Source organism: Oryctolagus cuniculus, chromosome 16 (assembly GCF_964237555.1).
Source record: "Oryctolagus cuniculus chromosome 16, mOryCun1.1, whole genome shotgun sequence".
NCBI lineage: Eukaryota > Metazoa > Chordata > Mammalia > Lagomorpha > Leporidae > Oryctolagus > Oryctolagus cuniculus.
This window is the reverse complement of record NC_091447.1, coordinates 43,677,087-43,693,885: the sequence shown is the minus strand read 5'-3', so window position 1 is coordinate 43,693,885 and position 16,799 is coordinate 43,677,087. Positions and strand designations below refer to the sequence as shown.

Below are 16,799 nucleotides of genomic sequence, written 5' to 3'. Positions count from 1 at the left end.
CAAGTACTTGGGTGATCTTCCACTGCTTTCCCAGGTGCATTGACAGGGAGCTGGATCAGAAGTATAGCAGCCAGATTTAAACCAACATTCTGATGTGGGATGCTGGTGTCACAGCAGTGGCTTCACATGCTGCATCACAGTGCCAGCCCCCCCCTTTTATATTTTCAGCCTTTGTTTTGTTTTTCTTTATAGCATTCGTAATAGGAAGAGATTAATAGGCAGATCATATTCAAGACAGAAAATTAAAGCATAAGCTAGTTTTAAGATTATGACCACCAGTTAGAGAAGATTAAAGATATTGTTTGCTAAGTTGTATGGTCTAGTTAACTAACTCTTTCATTTGCGTATTTTTACATTTTGCTGTGATAGGCATATGTTGCAGATAATTGTGTTCAGAATTTTGTTACCAAACCTTAGTTGTGTCTCAGCTCCTTTAGGCATCCATGAGGTCCAATTTGGTAGATGGGATGTAGAAGCAGGATTGTCGGGGCAGAAGCAGTTTAACACACGAGCATAGTGTTTAAGGTGCTTTAGCTGTATATTTAGACGTACTTTGAGTTAAATCTCTGCTCTAAAAATTTTGAAATATATACATATAGTTTTTTCATAGTGTGCATTTTCTGTGAATGATTTGAAGACACCTCCTGTGCATGGATTTCAAGGATTGTTTTTTTGCACCAAAATAAACTTACCTTTTAATCTATTTTCCACAAACTTTTCAAAGTACTTTTGTACTTCTCGGCAGATCCATTCAGATGTGGAGGAATTAGTTTATTGTTAGATTTTAGAAGATGAGTTTAGGTAAGAGTGCAGAATTTTAAAGTCCTGCTTCCATAATTTATTTGCTTTGTGTTCTGTAATCAAATAATGTAATATCTTCCTTAGTTTCCCCATCTGTTAAATTGGAGTAATAATACTTACCTTGTAGGTATAATGAGAATTAAATAGCACTGGGGCTCCATAATTGCTGCTTCTGTTGTTTCTCTTGCTCTCATTGGTGTTACCTTTTCCATTCAGAATCTGGAATATGTGGCATCTGGAAGGAAGGTGGCTAGTGGGAATCAGATGGAAATCAGTACCCAAGATAGACAAGTTGGGTTGAAGACAGAAAATTAAAGCAGACATCCAGGTATATGATCTGGATCAGTGAGGGAAGCTCAGTAGACAGAAAGGTTTCTAATCCCAGATACGCTTTATCTTGGACTTTAAGTACAGTTACATTACCTAGGACACTAAAGAAATCAGAAAGGCTAAAGGTTACCAGGCACAAGTTTCTAACCCCACATGTGCTTTGTTCTGGGTTTACATCTAATAATGTGACCTGAACCAATAAGGAAATTAGAAGGTCGAAGGTCAGTAGACACAAAGGTTTCTACCCCCAGGCATGTTTTCTCCTTGACTTACAGCAACAAGGCTTCACTCCCTGCAAATTTTTTATGGAAATGGCCCTTGAAATGAAGTTATTGCTACAGTTAGTTCTCATAGGCTTAGGGACTTGTCAAAGCTGAGTCTGCTATTCAAAATTTCAAAGTAACTGCACTTCTAAGAACTAGAATAAGCAGGGATTTAGGGTCATAATTGTAGCTGAAAGTCGGATTGGATTAGATTGAAATGTGTATAGTCATAGTTCAAAATAATACAATAGTTCAAAATAACACAAACCAAGTATCCTACTTCTAGGGATTTATTGTGAGGAAATAATAAAGGATATGAATAATGATACAATTATTAAAAAGTTTTTGTCACAGTGGTGTTTAAAATAGTATAAGGACAGAATTAGTCCATGTCCAGCAATAAAGAACTGATGGAATAAACTTCCACATCTTTATTTTCTTAAAAGATTTATTTATTTGAAAGGCAGAGTTACAGAGAGGCAGAGAGGCGGGGTGAGGGGGTAGATCTTCCATCCGCTGATTCACTCCCCAGATGGCTGCAATGGCCAGAGCTATGCCAGTTGGAAGCCTGGAGCCAGCAGCTTCTTCTCGGTCTCCCACGTGGGTGCAGGGCCCCAAAGACTTGGGCCATCTTCCACTGCTTTCTCAGGCCAGAGTAGAGAGTTGGATCGGAAGTGGAGCAGCCAGGACTCCAGCCGGCGCCCATGTGGGATGCCAACACTGCAGACTGGGACTTTAACCCGCTGTGCCACAGCACCAACCCCAAAATGAAATTTTAAACACTCGGGAAATTATATAGAGTTTTTTTTTTTTTTTTTTGACAGAGTGGACAGTGAGAGAGAGAGAGAGAGAGAAGGTCTTCCTTTGCCGTTGGTTCACCCCCCAATGGCTGCTGCGGCCAGCGTGCTGCGGCAGGTGCACCATGCTGATCCAAAGCCAGGAGCCAGGTGCTTCTCCTGGTCTCCCATGGGGTGCAGGGCCCAAGCACTTGGGCCATCCTCCACTGCACTCCCGGGCCACAGCAGAGAGCTGGCCTGGAAGAGGGGCAACTGGGACAGAATCCAGTGCTCTGACCGGGACTAGAACACGGGGTACCGGCACCGCAGGCGGAGGATTAGCCTATTGAGCTGCAGCACTGGCCTAAAGATGTATTTTTTTTAAGATTTTATTTATTTATTTATTTATTTGAGAGGTAGAGTTACAGACAGAGGGAAACAGAGAGAGAGAGGTCTTTCATCCACTGTTTCACTCCCCAAATGACTGGAATGGTGGGAGCTGAGCTGATTCAAAGCCCGGAGCTAGGAGCTTTTTCCAGGTCTCCCACATGAGTGCAAGGTGCCCAAGGACTTGGGCCATCTTCCACTGCTGTCCCAGGCCATAGCAGGGAGCTGGATCAGAAGAGGAGCAGCTGGGACACAAACTGGTGCCCTAATTGGATACCAGCACCCTGGGCAGAGGCTTAGCCTACTACACCAAAGCACTAGCCCCAAAGTGTATTTCTAGATTTAAAAAGATATTTAATGTATGATCACATTTTTATTAAAAAAAAAAAAAAAAAAAAACATGTCCATAAATGTGAGGGAACTTCAGAAAGTTTATAGAAAAATGGGATTAAAAGATAAAAATATAAACTTTATTTCTCAACATAAGCTCCATCAAGTTCAAGACTCTTGCATAAATGATGATACCAGTCATTCAGTCCATTCATAAAGTATTGAGTCCTGGGAATTTATCCATGTCAATTTGGAGTTCTTTGTATTATGAACTGAAGAACAATGCGTGCCCTTTAAAGAGATTTTTTTTAAGATTATTGAACAAAAATAATCAGAAGGAGCCAAATCAGCATGGGAAGTGGATACCTAATGATTTCCCACTGGAATTTGCAAAATTGCCCTTGTTTGATGAGAAGAATGAGCAGAAATACTGGCGTGGTGAGGACTCCCTGGTGGGTCTTCTCTAGTATGTTTCTGCTTCCGGCTGACTCTGAAGACACTCAGCAGTCGGCAGATGTGCTCATCCTGGCCCTCCAGAAACTCAGCAAGCGAAATACCTTGAGCACCCCAAAACTGCTGTCCTGACCTTTGCTCTTTTTTTTTTTTTTTTTTTTTTTTTGACAGGCAGAGTGGACAGTGAGAGAGAGAGACAGAGAGAAAGGTCTTCCTTTTGCCGTTGGTTCACCCTCCAATGGCTGCCGTGGCCTGTGCACTGCGGCCAGCGCACCGCGCTGATCCAAAGGCAGGAGCCAGGTGCTTCTCCTGGTCTCCCATGGGGTACAGGGCCCAAGCACTTGGACCATCCTCCACTGCACTCCCTGGCCACAGCAGAGAGCTGGCCTGGAAGAGGGGCGACCGGGACTAGAACCCAGTGTGCCGGCTCCGCAGGCGGAGGATTAGCCTAGTGAGCCGCGGCGCCAGCTGGACCTTTGCTCTTGACTCGGTCTTCCTTTATTTGACTGAACTGCTTCTACTTTTGGTAGCCGTTGATTTGATTCTGCTTTATCCTCAAGAAACTACTGGTAAAGCCCTGTTTCATCTCCTGTTAACAGTTCTTAAAAAGCATTCTTTAGGTTCTTGATCCCACTTGTTTAACATTTTTGTCAGAATCTCTGATTTGCCTGCAGCTCATCTGGCCACAACAGTTTGGGCACCCATCGAATCCAGTCTGATTTGCTTTAATTTTTCAGTCAGAATTGTCAGCTGAACCAGTTGAGAAGTCTGTGGTGGTGTTTAGTTTCTGCTGTTTGTCATAGATCCTCTTCAGTTATGGCATGAACAAGATGGAAGTCTTTCCTCACAAATAGATGTGGATGGTCTGCTCCAGTGGGCTTCATCTTCAACATTGTCTGGTCTCTTCTTCATTTGAGTTACCCATTTGTAAACTGATCATGGGGAGCATTATTCCCATAAACTTCTCATAAAACACTAATGATTTCACTATTCTTCACCCAAACATCATCATACGTTTGATATTTATTCTTTTTTTTTTTTACATTTATTTATTTATTTGAGAGGCAGAGATACAGAGGGAGAGACAGAAAGGTCTTCCATCTGCCGGTTCACTTCCCAAATGGCCACAACAGCCAGAGCAAGGCTGATCCGAAGCCAGGAGCCAGGAGCTTCCTGCAGGTTTCCCATGGGGGTCCAGAGGCCCAAGCACTTGGGCCGTCTTCTGCTGCTTTCCCAGGAGCATTAGCAGGGAGCTGGATAGGAAGTGAAGCAGCCGGGACACAAACCCACACCCATATGTGATGCCAGCACCACAGATGGCTGCTTAACCTACTATCCTGCAGTGCCAGCCCTGACATTTGTTCTTTATTTGCAGCAAAATTCATGTTACTCTGATACAGGCTTTTTTCCAACTAATGCCTTATCCTTCTTAGTGCCTGGAACTAGAATCCCATGCAATATATTTTAACAGGTCAGTACAAGTTTATTTTGGTGACAAAAATCTTTAAAATCTGGGGCCAGTGCTGTGGTACAATAGGTTAAGCTGTGGCTTGTAGTACCAGCATCTCACAGGGGCACCAGTTCGAGACCCGGCTGCTCCACTTCCTATCTAACTCCCTGCTAATGCACTTGGAAAAGTGTTAAAAGATGGCCCCAGTACTTGGGCCCCTGCACCCATGTAGGAGACCCAGAAGAGGCTCCTGGCTCCTGGCATGGGATTGACCCAGCTCTGGCCATTGCCACCATTTAACGAGTGAACCAGTGGATGGAAGCACACGCTCTCTCTCTGTCTCCTTTTCTTTCTCTCTGTCTGTAACTCTGCCTTTCAAAAAATTGATATTTAAAAAATTTTTTTGAAATTTATGTATAATTTTTTTTTTTATAATTTTCCATGGATGTCTTTGAAGAACCCTCATATTAGTAAAGAAGAGAAAGGTTTGGAAAAGTGTTTGCTAAAGTGTTTATAGTGACTTTTCTTGGAAGAGCGAAACAAAATTTTCGTTTTCTAATTTTCATACTGAAATTTTTTTCTATTATAACAAGAAAAAATGTACTTTTTATTTACAAAGCAGCCAGTAAAAAATAAATGACATTAGAGTCATTGCAAAATAGTCGCTTTATCTATCATAGCATCTCTCTTTGTTTAAAACTATGATGCCATGTTTTTTTCTATTTCATAAAATTTTAGGGAATAACTTTTTAAATTCTTGCTGGTATTTATAATGCAATCCTTTTTTGTTTGCTTTACTTATTTAGGTCATTGTGTCAATGAGTATAGCATTTGCTCAACAAACTGAATTGTCTAGAATATCTGAGAGAAAAGAAAATGCTGCGTCATCAAAGCAATCACATGCTCTCTGCCAGCAAGAACAGCATTTTAATGAAATGAAATTACCAAAGGGTCAAGCCGATCTTCAGAGTTTTGAGGGAACGGAGGTGAAATTTAAAGAAGAATTTAAACCACTTAGTAAAGAGTTAGGAGAAGATGGAGCAGAAGTTCTGTTACCAAATAATGATGACCTTGCTCATATACTAGAATCAAAGGACCGTGAACTGACTATTTCAGAAGAAATGTTCTCCAAAGATCGGACATTTATAGTCAGAGAATCTGTAAGTACGCCTCTTGACTTTTTAAACTCTAAATGCAAAAATGTTAGTAATACTGCTTCCTGAAGGAGGAAAGTATCAACTGCAGTCTTAATTTATGATACACATTAGTAATGTGCTTTATTAGTTGCAAAGTATTAGAGACAAGTTACTTAGTATTAAATAAAACAAGTATTCTTGTTTGTGTTACAGACATTGTGCATGGTAAAATCTTATTGTGAGTCATACTTATGTTAATTTTGTTTGAACCAGTAGAAATTATTTATACTTTTAATGGACAGTATCTATGAGTGAAAGATCTGCTTCATTAAATGTAACATTACAAGGAAACAGCTACCTGTTTAATAAGACAGTTTTTATACTATTTATATACTAATTCTCATTTTTCTTTTTTACTCATTAAAGATATTAACGTTCATGATAAGTTATGTTCTAAGAGATATGCAGATAAAACTTTCAGTTCTATGGAATGCAAAACTTGAGAGGGATTCACAAAAAGCTCTTTAATTTACCAGTAACTGTTCAAGGCAAAATGATTCTTTTAAGTAATACGGGATTTTTTATTCTTTCTTTTTTTTTTAAGATTTATTTGTTTATTTTGAAAGTCAGTGTTAGAGGGAGAGAGAGACATCTTCCATCTGCTGGTTTGCTCCCCAGATGGCCACAACAGCCAGTGCTGGCCCAGATCAAATCCAGGGGCTTCCATCTGGGTCTCCCACATGAGCAGCAAGGGGCCCAAACACTTGGTCCATTTTCTGCTACCCTTCCAAGGCCTAATATTAACACAGAACTGGATCAGAAATAGAACAGCCTTGACACGAGCTGGTGCCCATGTGGGATGCCAGCATGGTAGGCGGTGGCTCTGCCTGCTATACCACAAGGCAGGTTACAGTCTGAGCTATTTCTTCAGGAATATAACTTCTCATCAAACCCACACTAGACTTATGGGTGTGAGAATATAGAAATCATAGAATTTAAAGATTTTATTTCCAAATAAAATATATTGAAAAGTATTCCTTATCAAAAAGTTCTCTGTAGTACTGTGATAATCACCATATAATATAAATAAAATAGTCATAGTTTCTCATGTCTCATAAATTTAATTTTAAAATAAATACTTCATTGATGTCAGTACCCCCATCTTAAAATGTCAAGAGAAGTTGTGGAGGTAAAGCTCCGTTAGTAATTTGAAGGAATCTTGAGCATCTTTCTTCTCCTCCCCTAGAATGAGACTGTTAGTGAAACTAGCTGATACACAGCTATTTTGCTTCTGGAAAGTAATGTATGTAATGATAATAAACCAAGTTCATATTATTTGGCATTTGTATCAAGAAAAAAATTTTTAAGATTTATTTACTTGAGAGGCAAAGTTACAGACTGAGAGAGGTCTTCCATCCACTGGTTTATTCCCCAGATGGCCTCAAGCCAGGAGCCAGGAGCTTCTTTGGGGTCCCCTGCAGGTGCAGGGACCCAAGCACTTGGGCCATCTTCTATTGCTTTCCCAGGCCATCAGCAGGGAGCTGGATTGGAAGTAGAGCAGCTGGGACTCAAACCAGTGCCCAAATGGGTTGCCGGCACTGCAGGTGGATGCTTAATCTACTTACTGTGCCATAGCACTAGCCTGAAAAAAATCTCTTTTTAAAAAAGTTATTTTTTAATTTAATTTTTTTGACAGAGTTAAGACAGTGAGAGAGAGACAGATAGAAAGGTATTCCTTTTCCGTTGGTTCACCCCCCAAATGGCTGCTTTTTAATAATAATAAAGATAAAAAATCAGGTGCTTTATGAAGTTAATAGAACTGCTTTTATATATCAGTGGTGACAGATTTCCACAAAATATATTAAGTTGGGATTTATTTACTTATTTTACTATTAAAGATTCATGATGAGATTTTGGTATCAAACATGGAGGCTTCTAGACAGCTGATGCTGAATGAAGAACAGTTGGAAGATATGAGACAGGAACTTGTACGACAGTACCAAGAACATCAGCAGGCAATGGAGCTGTTAAGGCAGGCACACATGCGACAGTTGGAGAGGCAGCGGGAAGACCAGGAACAGCTTCAGGAGGAAATTAAGAGACTTAACAGACAGTTATCCCAGGTACGGCACTTAAAGTCTCTCTTCTCCCAGTCAAAATGATGGTAATTTTTGTGTAACCTATTTTGAAAAGTCAAAACTATTTCAAATACAAATATTTAACAAGAAGAACACATCCCTCCAGATCGAATGGCATTAGATCTTGTTAGGTCCTTGTCATGTAGAAAAGTGACCACAGTGTTAATGTTTTTCTTTTAAGTCATTTTGTTGACCATATACAGCAAAATCACTTTGGCACTTTGGAAATCCTTAGTGCTGAAGTGCTCAAGCATGTAGTCACTGTCATTCAATTTTCCCATATTTGTAGTTCTTGGAGCCCACAAATTAGCATCTCCAAGGTTTACCTTTATCTATCTGTAATCATTTCTTTTAATCATCATGGAAATCTTCTGAAGTGGTATGTTTCTCGAACTTTTTCTAGGGAAACATCTCTTCTTGATTTGAGAAATGCAAATTTTTATAACGTTCTTATCCCTTTCTTGACTAAAATTAAATACTCCTTGGTATTTGGGAGCTGGGTTCTTGTTAATTGCTGAATAAAATATACTCACAAAATCATTGCAGAAAAGCAAAGAGATTTATGTAAAAATTCTTAGAAAACCAAATTTTTGAATTAGGAAAACTAAAGCAAAAAGGAGAGATAGGAAGAACAAAATCCTTAACACCTTTCAAATGTAAAGTAATAGGAAAATTGAGATTTGAGCCTAAAGCATATTTTGGAAAAATTAGTTTTGCTTTTCTTCATTGTATTTTGTGAATTCAGATTTCTGAATTTTCAATGCAAAATTGACTTAAAAATACTAATTGAACTATACAAATTCCTACGTATTTAAACTTCATTAGTTGTTTTCTACAGTTTCCAATTTTGCATTGAACTTTGTATATGCCTTTTAACCCCTTATTGTGGATATGAATCATCAGTAGCACCAGGGCCCGTTGGTCACAAGGGGTTAAAAGAAATCTGCTTAATATTTCTGCTCTTTTCCTCTGTCGCAAACAATATTCTCTCATGACCTTTTTTCTCATTTAGAGATCCTCAATAGATAATGAAAACCTGGTTTCAGAGAGAGAGAGGGTGCTTTTAGAGGAGCTGGAAGCGCTAAAGCAGCTGTCTTTAGCTGGAAGAGAGAAGCTGTGCTGTGAGCTGCGCAGCTGCAGTACGCAAACACAGGTAGTATGGACTCGGGCCCACCTAGGAGCAATGGAGCAGCAATGCAGTAGGATTTGTCTGTCTTTGTTCTTGGTGTGAGATGTATATTTTGTAGGTATTAAGCTTTAACCTATTTGTGATTGCTTACATGCAAGGTAGGTGGGGTTAAAATGCCTTACATTCTCTGTAAGGTAATTTGAATCTGGCATTGCTATAGCAAGTATTGCTTCATCAAGAAGCAACCTAACGAACTTTATTGCACAGGATGGCATGCATTACTTTGAACCCCTTGTAAGTTTTTTTTTTATTTCTGTACTAGAATGTTTTATCTTTTTTGATAATGCTAATCTCCTGATAAAATGTAGGTAAACATTAATTCAGGCAGTGTTTGTGTGTTTCACCTCAGACCAGTAGAGAGGGCGACTGCTAATTCCCAGATGACAGGCTTTCTTTCTGTCTTGTCCTCCCTGCCATTAAACAAACTTCGCCAGAATGGAAATGAAAACCATGGGGAAGTTGAGGAGCAGACATTTAAAGAAAAGGAATTGGACAGAAAACCTGAAGATGTTCCTGCTGATATTCTGTCCAATGAAAGGTAAGCAAAGTGTATACTTTCTCACTGCAAAGTGAATTAAAATGATTGTTTTAAGATACTAATCTTTTTGTCCTGTACATTTGTACTTCGTCATAAAAACCATCATATTCTTATTTGTATATGTGTAAAATGTCAAAAATTTTCAATTTTTATTGTACATTTTAAAGGATATTTTATATACTATGCAATTTTTCATTAGATAGTAATTGTATACTTAACTCTAAATGTTAAGGTATTTATGGATATGAAATCATGATTAATTTTATTCCTCTTGCATATCATTTTGTGTCCTAAAAAATATTTATGTTTGTGAACTCTCTTCCTCTTTTTCACACTTTGTTCCCACTGTGTAGACATGCATTCAGTGTAAGCTATGCCCTGGCTTGTTTACACTGAGAAATATTCATATATGTGTACATAATCCACATTTAGCTTCTTTCATATACTTATGGCATAACACATGAGAACTTTTAATCCATATCACATTTTTATAGAGGAATGAATTAATCACCAAGTCTCTACAGAACTTTGCTTAATTTTGTAGAGGTTAATAGAAAATTATAAAATACTAAATGCAAATAAATGTCCCTCATTAATACTAAGGACTTTCTAAGCACAATATTTGAAAATTTGTTTTGTTCAAATGAAAATTTTTTAAGTTAAAACTAATATCTACTAACTTAATCTCCTCCTTTTCCAATTTCTGTGACTGTCCACCCTTTGTGTCCTCCTAACCCCCTTCCTCAGCTTGCATGGAGGAATTTGGCCCCTAAGATTTTGGCTTCCCCATTGGATCATCAGTATGGAACACAGTCAGTATGGAGCTCAAACAAGAAAGACAGTGTATGAAAACTAGTGTTAACCATAGCAATATAAAATAAACACCTTGTTTATTTTATATTATTTATCTCTAATTGGTATATTTTTAAATTATGTAGTATTTGATTTTTAGGAATTTTTATTGTGAGTGCTTATAAAATGAGTATTTTTTTTACCATTGTATTAATCATTTATCTTAAATAGAAATATTTTCACATTATCCTAATCCTGAGGTTTGGGACTTGAACAGATCCTCAGAAAAAGTTAATGAAATTAAACCCTTGACTTCCTACTTAGTTTTTGAGTTTTATTTTTAATATTCTTGATTATATAAGCAGAGAACTTGATCTAGGTACAAAAATAGAATTGTCTCTTCCACTTGACAAATACTTACGGGAAAACTACTTCTTTTATTACCTTGTCTTAAAATAGATAGATTTGTCATATGCCTGTGAAACATATCTTTTAACCCAGCTGTTGGTAACCTCCTCCATTGTGAATCTGAGTGATAAAACTGTCTTAAGTCAGGGGACCTTCACAAAGAAAGTCTCTGATTTTGTCTACATTTATTGTTTGCCACTCTGGTGCCACTGTCAGATTCAGCTATGAGAATGAGAGAGTTGTTTAGTTATTCAGAAAAGTAATAAGGTAATCTTCTGGCTAATCAATGATGGAAGTACATTTCTTGACATGGAAAAATGTTCATATTAAACAAAAAAGAAAGCTTATAAAAACATCTTGTCCAGGATGATCCTTTTAAGAAAATTTATATACATAAACATATACATATAAATACACATGTATTGTGGGGGAGTCCATAAATAGAGATTTTAAAATCTCTATTAGTGATGATTACTTCTGAGTGCTAGATGTTTAGGTAGATGGTTAGCAGTACTTTCTGACTTTTTTAAAAAAGTAAAAACGTATTTTGAGAAAAAGGCATACCATTAATTCTGTGTAGTTGAAAATAGGTTCTTTCTACTGGCTGGAATGAATGTAGGATGTGTAACAAGATTTCTCTCTGGAGCAAATGAAATAAAAAACGGCCTGAGATGTTTGGAAGCAGAAACTGAAATTTCACTAAGGACCTTTTAAAAAACAGTCCTGTGCCTATTAACTTTTTGTAATTTGAACATCTAGTTTATCACCATTAAGTTGCAGATAATACCACCACAATTTTTTTCCTGCTGAGATTTTTATATTATATTTTTAAGTAATTTGCTTGACAGATGAAAAGATTGATTGTAAAAAATATATAAATGAATAACCAACTTAGTAACTTAGTGTGTTTGGGTACTTTCATACTTTTTAAGACTTAAATTTTGTGTCTGCTTAAAAATTTTTCTACTCTGCTTACTATCTTAAAATTTTAGTTATTTAACTTATTTCAAGTCAATAAAATCTACATATTTTTTTAAAAATGTTGCTGTTAAACTGGCTAAAATTTTTCAGGATCAATCATGTTAATAAATCACAAACAAGCTCATCATTGTAGGTGCTATTGCATGTTATCTAGTTAGGGAGGACATAGGATATTTTTCAAATCAAATACTTTGCAGTGTATTTTTTGTAGGATATAAGCAAAATGTTTGCTTTTAAAAGATTAATAATTTTAATAAATATTTATATATGCAGGTATGCGCTCCAGAAAGCTAATAATAGACTTCTCAAGATCCTCTTGGAAGTTGTAAAGACAACAGCAGCCGTTGAAGAAACTATTGGTCGCCACGTCCTTGGGATCCTGGACAGATCTAGTAAGGTACAGCCATCAGGCAGCCTGATCTGGAGGTCAGAAGCAGAGGCATCTGGGAAGTCCTGTGTCCATGAGGAACACATAAGAGGTACTGGTTCTACATGCTGTTAAATAATCACCGTTATCTTCAACAGATCTTGCTGAGTTCAAGCCACTTGGTTATAAGTTAAAAATGTCGAAGAGAGAATTTCAAATTTTCCAATTAAGGTTCCTCCAAATACAAATATGTTACAGCCACTTTGCTCAAAACACCTTACTGTATGGCATTTGTAAGTGGATTTCTACGGTTGTCATTGTACAAACCCAGGGTTGCTACTGTGCGACCCTGTTTCATTTTCTAACCAATAAAAGTCCCACTCCACTGATCAGGACTCTTAACGAGGTATGGCTGACATCCTACACTCTAGTAAATGAAGAAAAGGTTAGAAGTAGAGAACTTTGAGGAATCTACCCCGCGCATTCCATTCCATGTACTGTTGAGATGGTTAGAAGAAAGTTCAATTGCAGGGTGTGGCCTTTGGACCATCCTCTGCTAGGTACTTTCTTCCTTTTGGAAAGGTGGTTTGAAGCATGACAGAACGTGGGTCCAGAAATCAGGTCCTGCATGACACAGCCATTCTCCTGATTGTCGTCTTCCTCCAGCTTTGACAGTGTCTTACCATCACATCGCTGAGCTCCAGCCTCTGTTGTCTTTCAGTTCCTTATCCCTCACTGGAGAAGGCATCAGGAGATGAATAGGGGTGATAGTTCTGTCAGTTGGGGAGGGTTAGAGTCTGGACTCACAGATCAGAAGTTGGAGCCTGCAGCCCACAGCTGTTCCACACGTGAACACGTCTCTCCATTTGGAGGCAAACCTCCTGAGATTCCAGTTCTTACCTTTTTTTTTTTTTTTAATATTTATGTATCAGCTAAGCAGAGTTAGAGGGAGGAACACAGAGAGAGAGGTCTTCACGTGCTGGTTGGCTCTCCAAGTGGCCACAACGGCCAGAGGTAAACCAGACTGAAGCCAGGAGCTTTATCCAGGACTCCCATGTATGTGGTAGGGGCCCAGGTACTTAGGCCATCTTCCTCTGCTTTCCCAAGCCATTAGCAGAGAGCTGGATCAAAAGTGGGGCAGCGAGGACAAGAACTGGCACCCATGTGGAGTTCTGGTATTGCAAGCTTTACCCATTACACCACAGTACTGGACCCCCAGTTCTTTTTGATAGAATTCTGTTTGTTGCATTTCACATGAAGAAACAAGAAATTGTTATCCACTTAGAGATAGAAGGTGTACCTAAATACAAGTTGATAAGTAATGTGTTTCTAAGTGCAGAGAAAAACTTGATTTGGGATTTTAAATTATTTTAAAACATCTCAGTTGAGTTCAAAGAAAATTTTTAAAACTTTTAGTAAAAGAAGAGCTGAAATAATTCTGAATTTTAAGCCTTCCTTTCAAATATACTTTTTTCAAACTTGATAGATAATTGCTTTTTTATTTTTATTTTTTTAAGATGTATTTATTTGAAAGGCAGAGTTACAGAGAAGGAGAGGAAGAGGCAGAGTCAAAGAGAAGTCTTCCATCTGCTGGTTCACTCCCCAAATGGCCGCAACAGCCAGGGCTGAGCCATACTGTAGCCAGGAGCCAGGAGATTCATCCAGGTCTCCCATGTGGAGGGCAGGGGCCCAAGCACTTGGGCCATCTTCCACTGCTTTTTTAGGCACTTTATCAGGGAGCTGAATTGAAAGTGGAACAGCTGGGACTTAAACCGGTGCCCATATGGGATGCCAGCACTGCAGGCAGCGGCTTAACCCACAACACCACAGTACCTGCCCTGAGAATTGCTTTTCAAATTAACTTTTACTCTAGGTTAAGCTCTCAAACAAGAACTGTTTTATTTCTGCCTGTGAACATTGGTGTATAGAAAACAATTAACTAATATTTTCCAGTTTCACAGTAAAAGTTTCTAAGAAGTTACACTTAACAAACAGCTGGTTTTCCTTCTTTAGGGAAGAGCTTCCTGCTGGTAAGGTCTAGATCAAACGGACTCCCTTATTCAAAGATGCTCTATAGATTTTAAAAATATTTTGTACATTTTTGTTAGCAGTTCTCAGATATTTCTCAAAATGAATGCTGAAAAATATTCAGTGAATGTCATGTTTAAAGGGACAGCAAACTCACTTCTAAAGCAATGTGCCCATAGTTATAGAAAAGAACATGGCCAGTGCCACGGCTCACTTGGCTAATCCTCCTCCTGCGGCGCCAGCACTCCGGGTTCTAGTCCCGGTTGCGGCGCCGGATTCTGTCCCTGTTGCTTCTCTTCCATTCCAGCTCTCTGCTGTGGCCCAGGAAGGCAGTGGAGGATGGCCCAAGGGCTTGGGCCCTGCACCCCATGGGAGACCAGGAGGAAGCACCTGGCTCCTGGCTTCGGCCATTTGGGGGTTGAACCAACGGAGGAAAGACCTTTCTCTCTGTCTCTCTCTCTCTCACTGTCTAAATCTGCCTGTCCAAAAAAAAAAAAAAAAAAAAAAAAAAGAAGAAGAAGAACAAAAAGAATATACTGGTAATTTAATTCAAACAAAAAGAATGTTCATTTTCTGTGAAAAAGAAGACCTGAAAGAAATTTGATCCACAAACTACTTTCTTCAGTAGTTACATCTGAATCTTACAAAGATGAAATAGATCTATGTACTTGTTTAAATAATCAGCAATGGAGGAGCTTTCCAATTATGTGCAGTTTTATCAGTGCAGTTCCACAAACATTTATTGAGCAGTTTTTCTGAGCTCTCTGCCTTACAGCACTTCAGTCTGGTGAAGCTGGCACTGAGATTCCAACTCAAGGCAAGGTGCTTATGGAGTCATAGTATGTAACATGCATGTACTTAAAACTACTTTATATGTGCTGGAGTCAGTTAAGCTCTTCAGAATTTTGTGTTGTTGTTAACTGATTCTGAAAGAATGATATTAAGATGCAGAAGGAAACTGTTGAGGAACAGTGTTTTGTGTTTTTTTCTTCTTACTATTTGTTGAACTCTTTACTTACTGTAGGATTAATCTTATAAGTATAAAATAAACTGAAAGTTAATCATTGTAAAAATTAAGAGAGGAAGGAAGAGTAGGGGTGGTTGGTAGATGTGTGGGCAGGAGGGATGGTAGGGTGGGAAGTATCACTATGTCCCTAAATCTGTATAAATGAAATTAATGAAATTTATTCACCTTATGAAAATTGAAAAGAAAAACTGTACATATGAAAAAAAGATGCAAGATGAAAAATGAAATCTGTAGTTAAGAAATACAGTATAGAGAATATTGCAGCACAGATCATTTTGCTGGTATTAGCATTATAGTTATAATGTGTACTTTCCATTTAATTCTGTGATTTGATTTTTAGCAACAGTATGTTAATCTTACCGATAAAATTAGGATAACCACTTGTGAGATCCATTTTTCATCCTGAAAGATATATTGAATTAATAGAATTTATAATGTAAAACTTTTAAAATAAACCTTAAAAAATACTGGCTTTAAAATACTGACACTGTGCTCTGTGTGTAAGCATTTCTTATGACCTTCCTTCATATTTTACTAGAAGCATTATTATAAAAACTAAAATGCCCTTTTGAAATATTTTTTCTATTTCTTATATACTACAACAGAAAAAAAATAAGTAATAGTCTGATAACCAAATGGGTTTTGTTATTTATTTTTTACATATGACTTTTTGTTGTAACACTTGTGATCTATTTTCAGGCTTCAAGTCTGAGCTTGTAAACATGTATGAACTTGTTAACACTCAAAAAATAAATAATTGATTTGATAATGTTTGCTTTCTCAAACGTTGAACTAGTTTCTGAAATTGAAGGCAAATTTTGAGCCAATGTGAAATCACTTGAACCTGAGTAAATATTAGATCAGTTAATCAAAATGAGTTCCTCAGATTGTGTTGAAGGAAAATTCCCTGTAGGTTTACACTGGTGGTTTCATGGTGAGAGGCAAGAGGCTGAAGCTCATCTGCTGCAGCTTTCTTTTGGAGCGGTGTGAGGTCAGAGAAGATCACTGGATTAGTAATCAGAGGCCTTGGTCTCTCTCGAGCTCACTGGATGATTGGGCCAAACTGAATGTTTAGTCCTCACATTTTGGACGTTAAAGTTTCCTTTGCTGTGATTTGTTACCATTGTAGTTACTGGTAACAAATGTAGACTACATGCAGCCTCTTCAGGAAATGTCTCGGTGGGTTGTTGTGTTCTGCCATGGGTGAGTGTTGTATTCCATGGCCATGATGAATAACCTAATACTTTTATTGTAATTTAAAGAAAATACCTGGAAACTTTGTCTTCTGCTCGTGTAAACTCAGTTTTCTGTACACAAGGAATTATAATGTGGATGACAATGTCCATTGTTAAATTAGAACCGCTCATCAGTCTGATTTCTCCCTGGTATTCCCTTTAGAGAAGCA

At 38.0% G+C, this 16,799-nt stretch overlaps 1 protein-coding gene across 9 annotated transcripts in view; it reads left to right on the top strand.

Annotated features, from left to right (window-relative positions):
• AKAP9 (A-kinase anchoring protein 9) overlaps window positions 1-16,799 on the top strand; it is a 166,566-nt gene that overhangs the window by 84,618 nt on the left and 65,149 nt on the right. For 3 of the 9 annotated variants that reach the window (XM_051852742.2, XM_051852741.2, XM_051852740.2), the window contains 6 exons: window positions 5,597-5,950; window positions 7,825-8,049; window positions 9,077-9,217; window positions 9,688-9,791; window positions 10,539-10,634; window positions 12,246-12,451. In XM_051852742.2, the coding sequence (XP_051708702.2) occupies window positions 5,597-5,950; window positions 7,825-8,049; window positions 9,077-9,217; window positions 9,688-9,791; window positions 10,539-10,634; window positions 12,246-12,451 (1,126 nt within the window). 9 annotated transcript variants of the gene reach the window in all.